Below are 19,111 nucleotides of genomic sequence, written 5' to 3' on the forward strand. Positions count from 1 at the left end.
ATTCATCTGTTCCAGCTTTAGTTACTAGTTACTTTAGTTACTCCACTACATTCATCTGACAGCTTTAGTTACTAGTTACTTTAGTTACTCCACTACATTCATCTGTTCCAGCTTTAGTTACTAGTTACTTTAGTTACTCCACTACATTCATCTGTTCCAGCTTTAGTTACTAGTTACTTTAGTTACTCCGCTACATTCATCTGACAGCTTTAGTTACTAGTTACTTTAGTTACTCCGCTACATTCATCTGTTCCAGCTTTAGTTACTAGTTACTTTAGTTACTCCACTACATTCATCTGTTCCAGCTTTAGTTACTAGTTACTTTAGTTACTCCACTACATTCATCTGTTCCAGCTTTAGTTACTAGTTATTTTAGTTACTCCGCTACATTCATCTGTTCCAGCTTTAGTTACTAGTTACTTTAGTTACTCCACTACATTCATCTGTTACAGCTTTAGTTACTAGTTACTTTAGTTACTCCACTACATTCATCTGTTCCAGCTTTAGTTACTAGTTACTTTACACATTCAGATTACTGCACACTAAACACATGTAGTTTATAAAAGCTGATGTTTTATTCTAAAGTAAACTAACCAACAATATAACGGCTACAAGTCCAGCTGAGATGATCAGACCATTAAACACACAACTGGTTGGATCCTTTACACTTTCTACAATGGGAGGATTTTTTTAATACTTGAAGTACATTTTCCTGATGATACTTACATACTTTTACCTAAGTAACATTCTCAATGAAGGACTTTTACTTGTAAGAGAGTATTTTTACATTATGGTATTAGTACTTTTACTTAAGTAAAGGATCTGAATACTTCCACCACCGTCCAGATACTACTTTCTCTTCCCTCCGCGACAGTACGCAGCGCTGTGGAGGAAGGTCTGCCAACGTGAGACTACAGGGCGGCTAATTGTCTAATTGGGTACGTCGGCTGAGTTTTGTTAAGAAATGCTTTCCACTTTTATTAATATTAAAAGGCATATTTTCAATCAATTAAAATAAGTAAAAAAAAAGGCAATGTTTGTACTCACAATTATTATACAAAGTATCTCCCTCCACCCTCATATGCAGATGTGATTTTGTGACAGTATGGGCTGGCTATCCTTAAAACATTTTCCGGTACCAGTACCATTACCGATACCGTGACTTCGATACTGGTTCCTTTTTTTCCCGATACCAATTTTATAAAAATCCATTTTAACAATAATAAATTATTAATTATTTTTTTTTTGCCCAGATCTAGACAACTTCCATATATGTCCTAAATCAGACCCAGGTCTGATTTTTTTCAATGCGGCCGCAGTGTGAACAACCAAGGAGGATTTGATGCGACTTTTACGTCAATCTACATCCACATTTGTCACAATTATGCGCCGGCGGGAGTTAGCTAGACACAGACAGTAACATTACAGTAAAAACTTGACTAGGCCTACAACATGGAGAGCAGTGATGGAGCAGGTCAATGGAGGGAGAGGGAGGTGTTAGACCTCATTAGTGTACGGGGAGATACTTCAATTCAATCAAAACTAGAAGGATCATACTGTAACTGCTCCGTTTTTGAAAAAAATAGCAAAATGGAAGAACAGGGACACAGGAGAACGTGGCTGCAGTGTCAAAGGAAGGTGAAGAGCCTTGAAGCTACATTCTTCTCCTCCTCAGCACCTGCTCATTCACGTTACGGCTGCCACTACACAAACATTTTGAAATAAAAGCGAAAATTACTTCCTCCATGACCTCCCTAACTTTAGCGCAACAGGGTGCTGCGTCTGATGTCATTGTTATGGTTATTGTTATTGTTGCCCATGCGGGTCAGTTCGAAACCGCAAACAGTTCCCACTGGAATCTGATATATAGGCCACATTTTTAAAAGGTCATGTGACCAGCCTAACAAAGAAATCTGATCTGAGCAAAAAAAATCTGAATTAATCCATATGTCCAATACGTCTCCGATAGTTCCCCTTACCCCCCCCAATACTTTTTCCATTTGGAAAATACGGCAATCTTTATTTTCACATGATGTTGGCAGCTCCATAAAGAATGTTTAACAAAAGTTTACAGCAGTTGAAGGGCAAAAGGAGACCAGAAATGAATCATAAACCATAATCAACAAAACAAACACAATGGCAGAAAAGACAGAAATGTGCCGTTTAGTCCAGTACAAAACCAAGAGTAAATTACAGCTCATTTAAGACATGCACAACTGTAGTTTGAAAGTGAAAAACATTACATGTGGTCCTTTTATTAAATCATTCATTAAGAACAGTTGAAGCAAAGGCCTTCATAACATTTACCCATATGCCGAGGCTTGATATTACTCGGGAATGACGTAGCATTTCTCTAAAGCCCTCAGATTACACTCTTCACCAGCAAGTACCTCAGTACTAAACTGTACATTTACACCATTACAATATGTACAATCACATATATTAATATTATTAAACTGAATATACAACGGGTCACCTTCCTGCTGACGTACATTATTAGCAGACATGGAACACGAGAGGGGTGCAGTGAAACTGATGGAATATAAACTAACATTGAAAACATTCCACAATAAACTCAGTTTCAGAAGAAATCAGTGGAATGAGAAATATGAAACCCTGCACTGTTGGAAAAATATACTTTGAAAAATGCCCTTCCTAAAATTTGTTACCACCCACTAGTGCCTCGTGTGACAAAATGTCCTACAACTCACCGTTAGTGTTTGAAACTCAACTGTGTTCCATTTCTAGAAGCACAAAACATGTCCAGGCCAGGGCACGTGTGCATCCATGGCATGTATAAAGTACATATTAAGTCTCAATATTTGTTTTTAAAGATTCTTTTTTGGGTATTTTTAGGCCTTTATTGACAGGACAGCTGAAGACATGAAAGGGGGGAGAGGGGGGGGGGGGATGATATGCAGCAAAAGGGCCACAGGTCAGAGTCGAAACCGGGCCCGCTGCATCGAGGAGTAAACCTCTATATATGGGCACCCGCTCTACCAACTGAGCCATCCGGGCGCCCCAAGTCTCAATATTTTAAAGGATAAGACATGTGAGATGCTATATTCATCTTATTGTCAACCAAACCCATGAAAAAAAACATCAAAACCAAGCCTGATATATATCGGACTTGTCTGTGCCCTAGAGCTCCGTTGCACTTTAGTTTGACTTAATCCCACATACGCTGGAGCACAAAATGTGGGTTAATCTGCCACTGAAAATAGTCCCCCAACAAATGCACGACTTCCTCCTGTTTCAGTTACATTTGCTCAATTGATAGTCAACCAAAATAAAAAAACATTGACAGTGTGCCAACACCAGGTGGAAACCTAGCATATGGCTGTCTGTGTATGCTCAGTGTGCTTAATTGTAGCCAAATTCTTAGTGATAGTCAGTGGTAGTGTCTGTAATGTAAATCCCTGGATTTTAAATATCAATCTGCAATTTTCTAAAGTGGTCCCAGTATTATTTGTTCCTAAAGTAGCATATCATAACATGGTTAAAAGGTGCAGTAGGTAAGACTTAAACTATACCCTATGTTCCAGTAGAACTACATGAAGCAGGTCATTTAAAAACTGAGACGTTGTCGATGTTCAAATGTTTTGACTAAGTCCTGGATCTTCACAGTCCTACCTACGGCACCTTTAAGAGTCAAATAATTGAGGACTGCTTTATTTCAATAAATGCAACAATACATTCATTCCGTTTTAAACAGCTGTTCTGGATTACTCATCCAAAGTATTATTGTGCTTATTTCAGTCACTGTGGGTAATCACTTTGGTAATATGTGTAATTATTCAACATGATGAAGCGGATTTTAAAACCAGCGATAATAACTATGAAAAATAAGTTTCCTCTGAGGAAAACTCTCTACAGGACTCCCAAACTGGCAGTGCGTCATGATGGGGAGAGCTCCTCTGTGATTAAAAGGGGGTGCGCCCACCTATAAATTATGCATTGTTACTGATCCCACCTCGTGCCCAAGTAGGCCACAGGTGCGCCAAGGGAGCCTGGCCACCAAATTATCCAAAAAGTGTTTGGCATGATCCTGACACACTTGGCAGGGCAAACCTGACTGCAATCTGACTGTGCCGCTGGGTTTAAGTGCTCATATTATGCTTTTTGGCTTTCCCTTTTCCTTTATTGTGTTATGTATCTTGTTTGTGCCACGTTATAGGTTTACAAAGTGAAAAAGCCCAAAGTCCACCCTAAAAGGGACTTACCATCTCCAACAGAAAACACTGTTCACAAACTGCTCCAAACAGCTCTATTGTAGTCCAGCCTTCACTTCAGAGACAAACGTGGTCACTTTGGAACACACGTTATAATGCTCACCTAGCTGCTAGCATGGCACGCCCTCATACTCTGCTTCTGACTGGCTAGTAGTCCTTACCTAGGTACTGTCAGGGCACGCCCTCATACTCTGTTTCTGACTGGCTAGTAGTCCTTACCTAGGTACTGCACATGTGCGACTCCCAACAAAGATGGAACAGAAGTGAGATGTCTCACTCTGTAGCTAAAACAGAGAGCTCAACACACAGGGTGAAAAGAGGAGCTGCAGCAATGTGCAGTAAAACAAATATGGTTATTTTTGAAAATTAAACCAAATTATACTGATATAACCTCTAAATGCAATTCTGAACCTGAAAATGAGCAGAATATGAGCACTTTAACAAAATAACCCGTGCACACAGAGCAGCAACTAACCTTTGACTTGTAGCGGTGAAGCTGCTGACTCTGAGGACAGATAGGATGGACATCTGACACATACTCAATAACATGTTGACTAAACACCACACAGTAAGTGGCCTTCTAATCAGATTCAGTTTTTTGTCAGCTGTTTATTCTAAACATTAATATGCGCGGTAAGCTGTCACGGCAACCGTGTATGTGTCGAGGAAGTGGATCGGATGACTGATCGCGGCGATAAAGACGTTGGAAACGCTGGTCACGCCTATTCATTTTGAAGGAGCAACGGCCAATGGAGAAACACCAACACTCGCCGACCAATGACGTTCACTCACTCAGTCAGTCGCTTTGCAGTCCAGCGGCTCGCTGAGTGAACTGGGAATCGTCAAAAACACAAGGTGAGCCGCAAGTAGGTCACTCGGGGGATGCTAGTGGGGCGCTATATCAAATCAAGTAGTGTACCTTTAAGTCAGTCAGATGGCTGTGACATATGATGAGTGCATTTTGGTTTCAAACCTTGATATAGACCTAGAATTTGATTTTACAAAAGCTCCATCAGGGCTCCTGCGTTGGCGTGGCGGCTGCGTGGCGTTTTCTATGCAATATTTGAAAATCAATATTTATTATTTTTAAATTACATTTATATCTGCATTTATGTCAAAACCTAGAGACTTTCAAACATCAACATGTCATTTATTAATATGTATTTGTGTCAAAATGACATATAAACATCTTTTCCTGTTCTATGTTGCCTGGAAACGCTTCCAACACGCTTGCGTGTCGCGTGAAAAATAAGCGTCGGCCCCATTTCTAGCATGCACGCGTTTTCGGCGCGGCTCGTGCGTGTCACGCAGGCTCTAACCTGTTACCATGGGAGCCGAAATAAAAAAAACGGACACGCCACGCAGCTGACACGCTCACGCCACGCAGCCGGTGTGCAGGAGGCCTTAGCCACAAAAAGTAGATCATGGGGGGGGGGGGGGAATAAGCATAAGTATGCAGTGCAGAGACGCCTGTAAAGATAGTTCACCAGGCACAGACAGGTTTCCGCTCTGAAATCTAGGGCTGTACCGAACAGTTCCACGCTTCATTCATTTGTATGTTCTTTTTGTGGCATGTCTACTCATTCTGTTTAAACCTGATAACAGTTAGACTACACTAATATTATTAGTATTAGCCTGGCTGGACTATTTGCAGAATTAGATTCCAGTAGTGGCTGCATAGGAGTGTTTCTGACTCGTGTTATCCAAACATTTCCACTCCAGAGCGTTGGAAACATTCTGCGTCAATCTGTTGGCTTTTACAGCCTTTCAAAAACAACATTTTCACTGCGGCCACAAAACTGTTTGCTCTCCTGCCTGCCGCACAGGCAACATCTGTATTAATTGGGGGGGGGAATCTATTTCAGCTCTAACACTATTTTAATAAATGACTTAAGTCCTTTCAAAAAAGACAATATTGATTTGATTTAAAGAAAAAAAAGACCAATTTATTTAATCCGGTGACTGACTTTATTCTAACTGAGGATTTATTTTTTTAGGTGCGATGACATCCTAAAATGTGACGACAAACATTAAAAGCTTCAATTGAAAACCTCGATACAAGCTTTGAAGGTGAACATTTGGTACAGCCCAGTTTTGGTACACTTCAGGACAGAAACTCACATGAACCCTGGGTAATCACAGCACGGGCGGCCCTGTGAGCAGAGTCTGGAGTGGTCCTACGGCTTTCAGTGCTTCTTCATGGAGTCCAGGAGACGCAGGATGTGCAGGAAGAGGTTGACAATGTCCAGGTAGAGGTTGATGGAGGCCAGGATGTGCTCCTCGGGAGAGAGCTGCTTCATCAGCAGGTGGGTGTCGTAGATGATGAAGCCACAGAAGACCAGGGCCCCGGCTCCGGCCATGACCAGCTCTGTGCCGTCACTGTTGAAGAAGAGCTGCGGAGAGAACAGAGTCAGCATGAAGGAGGCCGTTTCCGGTTGATCAAAAGGGATCTCACGATTTAATAAAAAAGGTCCGTCTCTGTAGGGATCCTTTCCATAATGAAGGCAGACACTTAGAATGACAATCTGAGCCTGTCGGTGGCAAAAACAGCACTTGGACGGAAACTGAGGACGCACATCTGTCCTATAGGATTACATAGCCCGTTTTGCGGCTGCCGATTACAGCGTTCTCGCTCAATACTGGACCAACTTCAAAGAGTTTTGTTCACATTAGTCATTTATACACCAATGCATGGGACAAACTTTAGGAAGGACGCAGGCCCCACCCGCCCCCGTCACCCTGGGCGACTCCACGGTCATTGTGGAGTCCTTCCGCTTCCTGGGCTCCATCATCTCCCAGGAGCACAAGTGAGAGCTGAACATCAGCTCCCTCGTCAAAAAAAAGGCACAACAGAGGGCGTACTACCTGCGACAGCTGAAGAAGTGCAACCCGTCAACGACAACGATGGTGCACTTCTACACTGCCATCGTTGCGTCCACCCTCACCTGCTCCATCACCATCTGGTACGCTGCCTCTGCTAAGGACAAGGGCAGACTGCAGCGTGTCATTTCTCAACAATTCTCTGCTGAGAAGGGGATTGGCTGGATCTGCCGTCTCTCCAGGACCTGTGCGCCTCCAGGAGGCTGAGGCGGGCAGGAAAGATTGTAGGCGATCCCTCTCACCCCGGACACAAACTGTTTGAACCCCTCCCCTCTGGCAGGAGGAGGCTGCTGCCCATCCGGACCAAAACCTCACGCAGTAAGCCTCACCAACAAAGCCCCGGACCCCCACTGACACTGACTCTTAACTCTCGACTCCTGACTGACAATGTGACTTTCTATAACAACCCATACCCACCCCCATGTGTGTGGTGTGACCGTTTCTGTGTGTAAAGGCCCTGACACACCGGGCCGATAATCAGCCGTCTGACAGTCTGGCGAGGTCGGTGACTCGAGTCTGTTCGGTGTGTTCCGTGCCGTCGTCCGTTGGAGGAGCCGTCGGCCTTCATTTTGGCCTTTCATTCTGACTTGCTGGGTCGGAGGGCGGGCAGTCGGACCCAATGACCAATCTGATTGGTGGAGGGCTAGCCCTTGACTAGCGAATCAGTGCACTTATGTTAGCGTTACGAACAGCCTCTCAAAATCTGACGGAAATCTTTCAAACTGACCTTTGTTGATCTGAAATGAAGACAGATTCAGCAGCTGCACGGCCCATTTCTCTCTTAAAATGTTTTCAGAAACACATTTTGGTGAACTATTTTAGGACAATATGAGATGGTATTCTGAACGAGCCGCCATTATGCTCGGTTGTAAAATCCGGGAGCAGCCAGACCCACGTGGCGCATTCGTCCAATCAGCTGCCGGTTTTCAGTTTTTGGGCGACAATACAGATTAGCGCCGCCTGCTGTTATGGAGACGTATTACGTCTCGTCTCTTCGGTGTGTTCGGAGGCACTTTTTGGACCAACTCGGGGGAGACTGATCAGTCCGACTGCCCTTCCTCCTGACGGTCGGCTGTCGGGTTGGTGTGTCAGGGCCCTAAGGCTCATTTCTGTCTCTACACATCCGTGAACAGGGACCATACAATTTAGGATCACGGCAAAAGTGAAACAGGTTTCAGCTTGAGCTTTTGAGCTTTTCCTAACTTTGCATTACCTACAGCCAATCGGTTTGCCTTCGTTTACAACTTCCCGCTGACTCTGTATGCATTCACGCTTTCCTTACATGTATATATGCTTTCTTTGCATCGTATATGCTTTACTGACAGATAGCATTCATCATACTTAAGTCCTGCTCTCTGGCCGTTGGGTATGAAATAAGCACTCATCAGAGGGGATATAAAAAAAAATAATTTAAATATTTATATAAAAATTAAAATGACACACTCCACAGAGACAAACCTACTTCAAAAACACAATTTTTTTCTTACGTTATGTCTTCGTTTCAGTTTCTTTATTTCTATATTTGTTTCTCTTTCTGTTGTTTGTTTCTTTTACTTTCTTTGGACGTCTTTTTACTTTCTGTTTTCTTTTCTCTATTTATTTCTCCAAGTGGCTGCTTGCAGACTGACTTGAGGCCATTTTTTTTATGCCATGGGAGTCACGACACAGAGCGATCTGGCAAAAGAACATGGAGTAGTAGGCGAAAAAAAAAGTCAAACCTGGCTTAATGCAACCTCATCTGGCAAGGTGCTGCTTTGGCCAAACACATACACTCCTCCTGGTACATTACCGTGAATTCTGCTAGATAGACGGAGGATTACATGTCCCTGTGATGACTGTCCAGAATTGTAAAATCCTTTCTCTATATTCTATTCCCTGATAAGCCTTCAGACTCGTGGATCTGTTACTTACACCAGGCTTCCTGGATCCGATTTGACCTCTAGTGCCATTTTCTGTCTGTATTGAATGCAGGCCTCTTCGTTGTCTCCCTTTTTATTTATATCATATGAAAGACACACTAATGTCACTTACCCTCATGAAGCTTGCAATGAGGAGGATCCACAGGCAGGCGAACAGCCTGTGGAGACAGAACAGATCAGGTCCAGTCAGTCTGGTGGGGGCTCCCTCTCGAGGAAGAATACAGCTTTGATTTTTTTTTAAAAACACTGTGCAGCAGCGATGACACACTCACCCTGCTCCCATTTTGCTGAAGTCTCTCTTGGACTGGAAGGTGTAGACTGTCAGTCCAGCAAACACAGCACAGGTCAGGAACAAGGCTTGCAGTACGGTGGAGTATTCATAGAAGGTCACTGTGGAGAGAGAGAGAGAGAGACTCTGCAGTCAGGACAGTCTGCAAACAGGCTCAAACGACGGAAAGTGACAGACTCCTTCAAAAACACTTACGAGCTGTGGCCACAGAAACTGCTTCCAGCAGAGTCTGAAAAGAAGACACAATTATGACAAATAAAGATTACAGTCACGGAGCAGCTGAGCTAGCATCACAACATGAAACATTCACATTCTACACCAGTGGTTCACAAGCTTTTTCCAATAATGTCCCCCCCCCCCCCCCCTTTCAACAGTGTTTTTAAGCCACGTAAGCAACAAACTTCGAAAGAAACAATGAAGTACTTAACAGACTGGAAACAAAAAAGGGCTTACAAATACGAGCAGCAGGTAGAGGTTGACTGGATGTTGGTGTCTGTACACGGCCAGGGCCAGCAGGAGAACCAGAGAGCCCAGAGCCGAAACCAACACCACAGCAGGACTGGGGGAGAAACCAGAACACAGTCAGACAACACAATCTTCAGAAATATTAGTCATAGATGTACAATACCAACAATTCCAATATCAGTTGTTTATCAGGTTTTCAAAAATGGTCAACATAGGACTATACAGACATGCAAACACACAGAGTGTCTAGCTTTGCAGAAAATCTGTATAAATGCAACACCTATGTTATGGGGTGGCAGCACATCTTTAAGATATCTCACAATCCCGACAAATCTGTTTTGTGTGATTTGGCTGAAATTAGCATAGGTTTGCATTTGGATACTGCTGTAGGCTATATGTTCAGAAACTAATGTGTAGGGCTGCAACAAACCGTTATTTTCACTGTCGATTATTTTCTCGATTTGATTAGTTAGATGAGTTGTTTGGTCTCTAAAATGTCAGAAAATGGTGAAAAATGTGGATCAGTGTTTCCCAAAAAGCCCAAGATGACGTCCTCAGATGTCTTGTTTTGTCCACAACTCAAAGATATTCAGTTTACTGTCACAGAGAGAAGACACTAGAAACTATTCATATTTAAGAAGCTGGAATCAGAGACGTTTTACTTTCAACCGATCGTTTGATTATCAAAATAGCATCTAAATAATACAATTAATTCAAAAGGTGGACCACTCAATTAATCGATGCAGTTCTACTAATGTGCATTGCTGTTAGTTCTCACAGTCACCACCACAAACCACTGGACAAATAGAGTGGCTTCCTCCAGAGAGTATCTTCATTATAACTAGGGATGCACCGAATTCAGATTTTTGGGGTTCGGCCAAATACCGGTTGGTTAAGATTCTGCCGAATCTGAAACCCGAATGCCAAATCCTCGTCCCATCCTCAGTCCACGAACACAGTCAACACATTAATGATGTAAACAGTGACTGTCCTTCCTTTGCTGTACCTGAAGTTGCTGCATTCTGGCTGCTGTCTGTAGATTCCTTCATGCTCAACTCGTATTCTTCCAGATGTTTCATACCAGATGTTGTAACAGCGGTGATGTTGTGTATTGTTTAGGGTCCTCGCCACCACCAGACTAATCGGCACTGCAAATTGAACATGTAGCTGGACTTGAATGGCCTTCTTTTGACTGAGTTTTCAGGGAACACAGGACGAGATGTAATACATCCTTTAAGTGCAAGCGCGTACTAAGAGAACGTTCTTGACCTTGGCTATATAGTTAACACAGTGAAATTCCAGGTGGGCATCCCCCTTGATGGGGAAAGTACTGCCAAACAACACTTGTTCTGCTCACCAGTTCCATTTTCACTTCCTCACAGCCTGCTGCATTGAAGCTCCACCTACGTAAACACCTTCCCGTAATCAACGGCGCCGTCATTACGTCGACCAGCGTAGTAGCGCGTAGTGCAAGCGTAGGGTTCGGTGGGAAAAAATTCTAAGGTTTGGCAGAAACCGAACCCCGTCAAATAGCCCAACATTCAGCCGAATCCTGGATTGGGTGCATCCCTGATTATAACACACAGAGAATATATTCCCTTCAGAAGTTGTCCCTTCTCATGTTGACATCTAATAAGACCGTCCTCACCTGGCGTGGACAAACTCCTTGATGGGTTGAGAGAACATGAAGAGGGCCGAGGTGGCTGTGGTCAGAATGATCTGCAGGCTCAGCAGGGTGTACACCTTCCTGAGGAAGTCTGATTGACAAAGACAGCAATGGAGTCAAAACCATACAGAGACCCAACCCTCAGCTGGACTGTACACTTGAGGGAATGACATGTGCACATAACAGCTAACTTTCTAATGTAAGAACCAGTATTAACAGCTGGACAGTGGTGGAAAGTAACTAACTACATTACTCAAGTACATGTTGAGGTACTTGTACTTTACTTGAGTATTTCCATTCAATGATTCTCCTCTCTACTCCACTACATCCCAGAGGGAAATATTGTACTTTTTACTACACTTCATTTATCTGACAACTTTGATTATTTAGCAAATTAAGATTAATAATAAAAAATAAATAATTTACAAATAAATCATGATGTATTATTATAGATTAAGATAAGACTTTATTTGGTCCCAGGTGAAGGTTCACAAGCTACCCAGCAGTATATAAAGTAATTACAAGTATTTCCACATTTTCACTGATTATAATCCAATAACATGCATTATTCTGAAATGGGCCATTATCTGAGTAGCCTGCTTTTACTTTTTGGACGTATGTTTTGATGATAATCTGTTGTACTTTCACTTAAGTAATATTTTGAATAAAGGACTTTTAGGCCTACTCGTTAACAGTATTTCTACGCCGTATTAACGTTCCTTACGTTACTTCTACTTGAATAAAAGCTCTCAGTAACGTTACTTCTTCCACCACTGCAGCTGGATATGTGTCTGTAATATAATAAACATAGGTTTGGACCCGGTATAAGCAGCTCGTTTAACTTAACAGTAAGTGGTAGGGGTGCATGATATATCGTCTCAATATCGTTATCACGATATCACTACGCGCAATATTATATCAAAAGTATCGCGATAAGTATGCAATACTTCGCTGCGTCCTGTCCGTTGGCTGTTTCATTGGCCAGTTACCGTGCCACTTGCACGTTAGTGCACGTCAGTGCACGGGTCCTCTACGGGACAAACCCTATGGAGCGTACCATGTGACGTGTGTGCATATCCCAACAGAGTGTAAGTGACGAAATAGATAGGGACAACAAAACGGAACGAATCAGAGAAGAGAAAGAAAAGTTGTGTCCTGTTCTCTTTATTTTATACTGTCAAACCAGTAAAATGTCCTGCTCTGTAGACACGGTCATTATTTATTTATTTATTCATGTTGGACCAGTCCAATATGTCTGTCAGTTGAAATAACCCTTGTGTTGTCAGAAAACGTGTTTGTTATTCATCTATTTTGATGCGTTTTCCCATAAGTTTTGTAATTGTACATATGTTTAAAAATATCGAAATTAATATCGATATCGCAATATCACATTTTGTCAATATCGTGCAACCCTAGAAGTGGTAGAGGTACTACTTAAAGCCAACAACGTCAGGTAAAGCCTTTAAAAGACCAATGCTAACAACGCTGACACTGTAGCTAGCTAACGTAGCTAATGTTTTAACCAGTGCTATCCCGTTAATACTGGGCTGGCTTTTTGTGACACCGGGGTAATGCGTGGTTGTTAAGGTTAAGGATACAATGTTAGCTATAATAACAATAGTCAGTGGCAGTAACGTTAATGTATATTTCTAGAGTAAGTAAGTAACGTTTAACGTTACTAGCGTTAGCTGACGTGGCTAAAGTGCCGACGCAAGCCTTGTTTTGCTTACCCATACGTATCTGGACACTGGCGGTAGCAACATTCGTGCCATAGTTGAAGTCGTCTTCAATAGAAGACCTGGGGTATGTTTCACTACTCATCGTGTTACTGTTCCCAGCTAACGTTAGCTAGATAAAGAAAGGTAAATGATGTGGATGGAAGAGAATACGGAAACCAGACGGAAACACTGGTGTTTACGATGCAGTGACGTCGGCGAGCTGAGTTTAAAAAAGAAAAAAAAAGTAAAGCTCTCTTTTTTCGACAATCTTTATTGAATATGTACAATGAACAATGTTGAGTGACGGAATAGGAATAATAGGCTTTTTTTAATAGGGTTTCATGTTGCACACAGAGAACACAATACACTACCCTTACGTATTTTACAGGATAAATGTGTGTAAGTATATGTAGCTAAACATAACGTGGAATAGAAACAACCTCTTTTTGAAAAATAAACAATTTTTTTATGTGAAGGATTGTAACAAAACAGGCTCTACCACTCAGCTAGCTGACTCAGTGGCACATGATTAAGATAAGGGACTCCAATAAGGAAACAATGGAAATGTAACCGTCTCCTTTATTCAACCCCAAAACAGTCAAGCGTCAGAAAATACAACGCTTTCTCCACTTCCAAAAATAAAAGCTGTACGTTTACTGTCTCATATTGTACTAAAATAGTTCACCAAAACGTGTTTCTGAAAACATTTTAAGCGAGAAATAGGCCATGTTGCTGAATCTGTCTGTTTTTTTGATCGACAAAGGTCAGTTTAAAAGATTTTCGTCGGATTTTGAGAGGCGCGAGCCGAGCCGAGCCGACCGCTACTCATTTCCGGTAAGTGTTTTAACGTAAGTGTTCCTTTCGGGACAATACTGACCATCGAAAGTGGGCACTACGGCAGTAAGTGGTCAGTGCTCGCTAGCAGTGTAGGCTACTGACGGAAGGATGCTGAATGAGACACAGCCACAGAGACTAACGCTTCAGGACATCGTATTTATGTATATATCTGATATGTTTGGCGTTTTGTCTCATATATTTTGTTACTTTTATCGAGAAATAAATACTTTTAAATCCCAAAACATCGTTCTTGTGACTTGACAATACCTCTGAAGTGACTTGTAAGATGTGGTTGAAGGTAGCACCCAGAGAATTTCTGTTTACTGTTGCCAAGCAACCAGGAGTAGGCTAGGCACGCCCAGGAGCGCCCACAAGCGAGTGCATGTCGCTCTCTTTTGTAGCTAATGTGACTGTAGGGTTAGGACCCCCCAGGGGTCGCGGACCCCCTGTTGAAGATCACTGACTTATAGTAAGTCTGGCCATGGTCAGTCTCTGTGATCTATTTCCTCGTCACCTATATAATACATGAGGAACATTGAGGGCAAGATATTGCTTATGACCACAAAAAAAGGCATAGTTAATATACAACAAAATGAGATTACAGGAAGCAAGGGGAACAGGAAAGGATTGTAAGACTTAAGAAGATATTAAGGAAAATAGAGGAACAAAAAAAGAGAATGATATCTCTTCTTCTCTATATAACATAATATAATAATATAATATAATACATCCTTCCTGTAGGAGGTACTGGCTGTCATGTTGATTTGTTCTTAGATGCAGTTTGTGTGGTCTTGTGTGGGACTTCAGGGAGTTTCCACAAACCTCCCCGTCCACAATGAACCAAACCTGTTCGGACATATTCTACCTAGTAACAGTGTGATGGGAATTACTGATTGGCTGGTGTCGTGTAATGGGGCTGTCTTAGGGCACTTGATAAGTCTGCTCTGCGCTCTACTTTCACTTTAGTTGAGCTCTTTGAAGAAAGCAGATAACACGCACCTGTGTGTCACCCCGAAGTTCTGTAAACCATTCAAAAGAGGATCTGATCGACCATGATGCTGGCTTGGTGTCTAGCAGCCCTGGTAGCTGTCTCATTTGCAGCTGATTCCAAACACAGTAAGTACAAGTTTTTTGTTGTTGTTGAAGCTATAATTTAATCAGAATCCGGTTTATTGCCAAGTAGGTTTTCACATACAAGGAATTTGCTTAGATAAGAAACGTACATATAACATAGATTACAATAAAAAAAATATACACGATTTAAAAATAAAATGGCCTCCATCCTTGGTGTCTGCCAGCCAACCACATCACAGATTAATAACCAGGCTGTATGTGTTTCTGATGGCCAACACAGAGTACAAACAAAGGAAAGGTGTAGGCCACCATCTTTAATAAGCTGCTCGGGCTCTGTAAGAGGCTGATGTTAAGAGTCAAAGTTAGGAGAGAAGCAGTATACAACTTGTCTGTCATGTTTTTTATTCGGTGGAATTCCCCCTCAACAGTCTGAATTCAGTTTCGGTTTCCTGTAATGCCAGCTCTGCTGTGACAACACCCTCCACTGGTACACACACATACTGATGAAGAGTTCGGAGGATGACTGTGGAACATTTCTTCCATTTCTCAGTTGTTCAGTCAGTTAACATTGAAGGGGATTTGAGGGGTTTCAATATGTGCTATGTGTGTGTGATTCTAGGATCAGACCTTTAGGGTGAGATGAAATTTAGGGGGTCTTGAGCCCCCTATAAAAAGGGTCTAAAATTGCCACTGGTGCTTTATAATAGGAAAGCAATTAGTACCATTATTTTTTTTCAATGTAGATTTCTTCATGTGTGTCCGTACCACTGGCAAACTTAATTGTTTAAAAGTGAAGTGTGTTCAGTTTTCAATGTGCTCGAATCAGTCCCTTGTGTAATGGTGGTTTGGCGTCATTTCCTTCTCCGTGTTGCCTCTAGCTTCCCCCAAGGTCCAGGTGTACAGCAACCATCCAGGAGAGTACGGGAAAGACAACACCCTGATCTGCCACGTGACTGGCTTCCACCCCCCTGACATCACCATCCAGGTGATGAAGAATGGGGTGGAGCTCCCCGAGGCCAAGCAGACCGACCTGGCCTTCAAACAGGACTGGCACTTCCATCTGACAAAGACTGTGCCCTTCACACCCATGGATGGAGACAAGTACACCTGCAAAGTCACTCATGGAAACACCGTGAAATACTATGCCTGGGGTGAGTAAGGATCAGCCCAAACGTGTGTGTGTGTGTGTGTGTGTGTGTGTGTGTGTGTGTGTGTGTGTGTGTGTGTAATATTCTCATAACCGAGGAGTGGACAGAAAAATTCAAACTGTATCAGCATGTGACGCAGCCAGAAAAGTCAAGGCAATGAAAAGAGACAATAGGAAGAAAGAAATGATAGCAATAAACTTCAAAACATTCAGAGAGCACATACCTTTTACCAAGGCTGAAAAAACGTTCTCTAAATGTAAAGAGAATTGCATTATTTTATTAATGGAGATTTTTATAGAATTAATTTTTAGAATGAATATATGCATCTTGATATATGCCTGCAGCAAAATACACAATTATAGACATCATGCATCAAGTCATTTGCCTGAGACAAAATGAAATCAAATGCAACGTAAAGCACGTCAATGCATATGGAGTAAAGATTCATTGGTATAAGTGCAATGCTGCTTCACCAGCTTTTCTGAGATTGATAAAATAAAAATAAAAAACGTTCTGTATGCTTTTTCTTTTTTTCGATAGAGCCAAACATGTAACCGTCAGCGGGCCCAGGCTGGTGAGTTCTCATCTTTTTATCTTTCAGTGAAGTGAGTGTCACGTTGTATTGTCAGATGTTGATTGGTCGTTGTCTGCTGCAGGGTGCTGCCACGTCCTTTTCTCTGTCTCAGATCGATGCCGGATGTTTTGGACCCCCCAATCCGGCAATAATTCTTCACATCTCCAATTAACAGGATCACAGTTTCTCCGGAAGTCCTCGCTTTCCTTTTAACAAAACAACAAAAATCAGTATCATATTCAGGGGAATTTTCATTTACTAATTTAATGTGGGAGAATGCACGGGCTGCGGGACATTTAGACATTTTGTAATGTAGCAGTGTGCTGCTTAGATTGCTTATATTCCAGCCTTTGATAATGAAATGGATGTAAAGTATATTCATATTAAGCGATAGAAGTTTGTTTTTTATGTACACAACTCTTTCCTGTACCTAAATGAGGCAATCAAATTGTAATTGGTCAGATTTATAAATACATGAGTTTTCTTTCCGGACCAAGTAAAAGTTGTTAAACCATTTTGATTTGTGATTTAAGGTCATTTGTCAATGCCCTCTATTAAATAAATGCCTCTTAAAAATGCCTTGATGTCTTCATTTTTTTTTTTTTAAACACAAACCTCTACAATGTATACTTGTATCATAGGGATATTGATCGACATGTTGTCTTTGTGGCTTTATGAAGTAGAAAATGGTAACACGTAGGGTAGGGATCCATTTCAGGTGGGCAAAAAAGTTACTAAGTCACCTAGAATGTTCCCTTTCAGGTCAGGGTTCCACCTGAGACATGCATTAACGGCAGGCAGTGGAACGCTGATTCCATAGCTGCCTTCTATATGGGATCACACAGAAAACTACTATTTCATATTAGGACAGCTGTCCCTAAATGTATATATACACACATACATGTCATACTATTTTAAATATCACGAGAAACAAGTCACTTAATCTAGAAAGTTGAGTATCAGCAAGGGAACGTTAAGATAATGTGACTGATATTGATATTGCTGTTATTTGTGTCATAACTATTTAACATTGACCTCTGATCAGTGACTTCACTAAAAGTGTGATATTTTTTGATTCCAAACACTGTGTTATCCTCGTGATGGCAGATCAGTCTCAGTGGCAGTCTATCATGCTGCTTTATTGTCATGTTAGCTGGAAACGGACCACTTGGCAGCTGAAGAGCAAGTGAACATTCAAAAATGAAAACAAACGCAGAGGCTAAACTCAGCCCTGTCTGGATAGCAGGTGATCCAACAATAACAATATGAGATATTGTACATTTTCTTTTGCGAGTGAACTTGCTTCATCGACAGGCCTTTCCCCACCGCAGACCTGTTTAGGCATCACAGCGGGAAAAGCACAGGTGCAAATAATACAGTTAAGAAAGCTGAATTCCATTTAGCTGCTTTGATTTCAGTTGCCTGGTATTGTGCATGCTTACTCACTGTGCACGCTTAGTAAAAACAGAGCCATCATTAGGGTAATTGGTGTGCTTTTCCTACTTTTTTTTTCACTCTTTATTTTACAAAAGGTCACAGATGTGAAAACAAATAAAAACTAAAAAAGAAAAATAGACAGTAAAAAACAAGATAGGACAAGAAAAATCATTTACAGTTTATAATGTCAGTTTGTGTTATGTACATCATATAATCATTTATTAACTTAAAAGGTATTAATGAAATGAATGGCTTGTTTTTAAAAATCAAATGGTGCTATACTTCGCTTGGTTCCTGACCCTTTTTCTTATGAATATGGAATTTTACAAAAGAAATACCAAATTCAATCTCAGTCTGTTCTGGACTAAAATATGGCATCATATCAAACATATTCATGCTCAAACATATCAAACAATCATCTTAAGTTTCTTTTTTACATCCACCCAGAACATTCTTGTATAAATACAGTGAAAAAATAAATAAATGGGAAATGCTCTTTTCTTCTAGTTCACAAAAATCATAAATCAAATCAACATCCCCTGTGCTTGTCTTACTATGACAAGTCAAAATGTCTGCTGTGAGAAATGCCTATCATATGACTAATATAAGGAAGTGGCTTTTATAATCACATCAGGTGATTTATCACAGTACTATAAACAAACTACCTAAAACAATATTCAGTCGAAACACTGTTTAATACATAGAGCCAAGTTGTTATACTGTACATATTGTATGTGTATGTGTACAGCCAAGGTATGTATGTATAAGTAACTGTGCATTTATTTTTTTATCTATTCCTTTTTAAATATTTGCATTACTAAATTGCTACTATTTACAATTACATTTCATTGTGCAACCCGTGTTGTAAAATG

At 41.3% G+C, this 19,111-nt stretch overlaps 2 protein-coding genes across 2 annotated transcripts; one reads left to right on the plus strand and one right to left on the minus strand.

The window, feature by feature from the left end:
- Window positions 1-6,165: 6,165 nt before the first annotated feature.
- On the minus strand, window positions 6,166-13,389 carry tmbim4 (transmembrane BAX inhibitor motif containing 4). The gene is made up of 7 exons (XM_078243238.1): window positions 13,182-13,389; window positions 11,434-11,542; window positions 9,774-9,879; window positions 9,516-9,549; window positions 9,304-9,421; window positions 9,144-9,189; window positions 6,166-6,625 (listed from the first exon to the last, which is right to left on the minus strand). The coding sequence occupies exons 1-7, from the start codon at window positions 13,270-13,272 to the stop codon at window positions 6,419-6,421; spliced, it is 711 nt and encodes a 236-aa protein (XP_078099364.1). The 5' UTR covers window positions 13,273-13,389; the 3' UTR covers window positions 6,166-6,418.
- Window positions 13,390-14,955: 1,566 nt separating this feature from the next.
- b2m (beta-2-microglobulin) lies at window positions 14,956-17,380 on the plus strand. Its single transcript, XM_078243175.1, has 4 exons — window positions 14,956-15,122; window positions 15,959-16,231; window positions 16,769-16,802; window positions 16,885-17,380. Exons 1-3 carry the CDS (start codon window positions 15,059-15,061, stop codon window positions 16,780-16,782), a joined length of 351 nt encoding a protein of 116 aa, XP_078099301.1. The 5' UTR covers window positions 14,956-15,058; the 3' UTR covers window positions 16,783-16,802; window positions 16,885-17,380.
- The last annotated feature ends 1,731 nt before the right edge of the window (window positions 17,381-19,111 follow it).

This window comes from Sander vitreus, chromosome 23, assembly GCF_031162955.1.
Source record: "Sander vitreus isolate 19-12246 chromosome 23, sanVit1, whole genome shotgun sequence".
NCBI classification, from domain to species: domain Eukaryota; kingdom Metazoa; phylum Chordata; class Actinopteri; order Perciformes; family Percidae; genus Sander; species Sander vitreus.

Bases quoted from the DNA above. Each gene is read 5' to 3' on its own strand.
- tmbim4 (XM_078243238.1), bottom strand. From the start codon at position 13,272: ATGAGTAGTGAAACATACCCCAGGTCTTCTATTGAAGACGACTTCAAC. The intron at 9,880-11,433 runs GTGAGGACGGTC...TTTCTCCCCCAG, and splicing joins AAGGAGTTTGTCCACGCCAG to TCCTGCTGTGGTGTTGGTTT. The intron at 9,422-9,515 runs GTAAGTGTTTTT...CTCTCTCCACAG, and splicing joins AGTTTCTGTGGCCACAGCTC to TGACCTTCTATGAATACTCC.
- b2m (XM_078243175.1), top strand. From the start codon at position 15,059: ATGATGCTGGCTTGGTGTCTAGCAGCCCTGGTAGCTGTCTCATTTGCA. The intron at 15,123-15,958 runs GTAAGTACAAGT...TGTTGCCTCTAG, and splicing joins TGCAGCTGATTCCAAACACA to CTTCCCCCAAGGTCCAGGTG.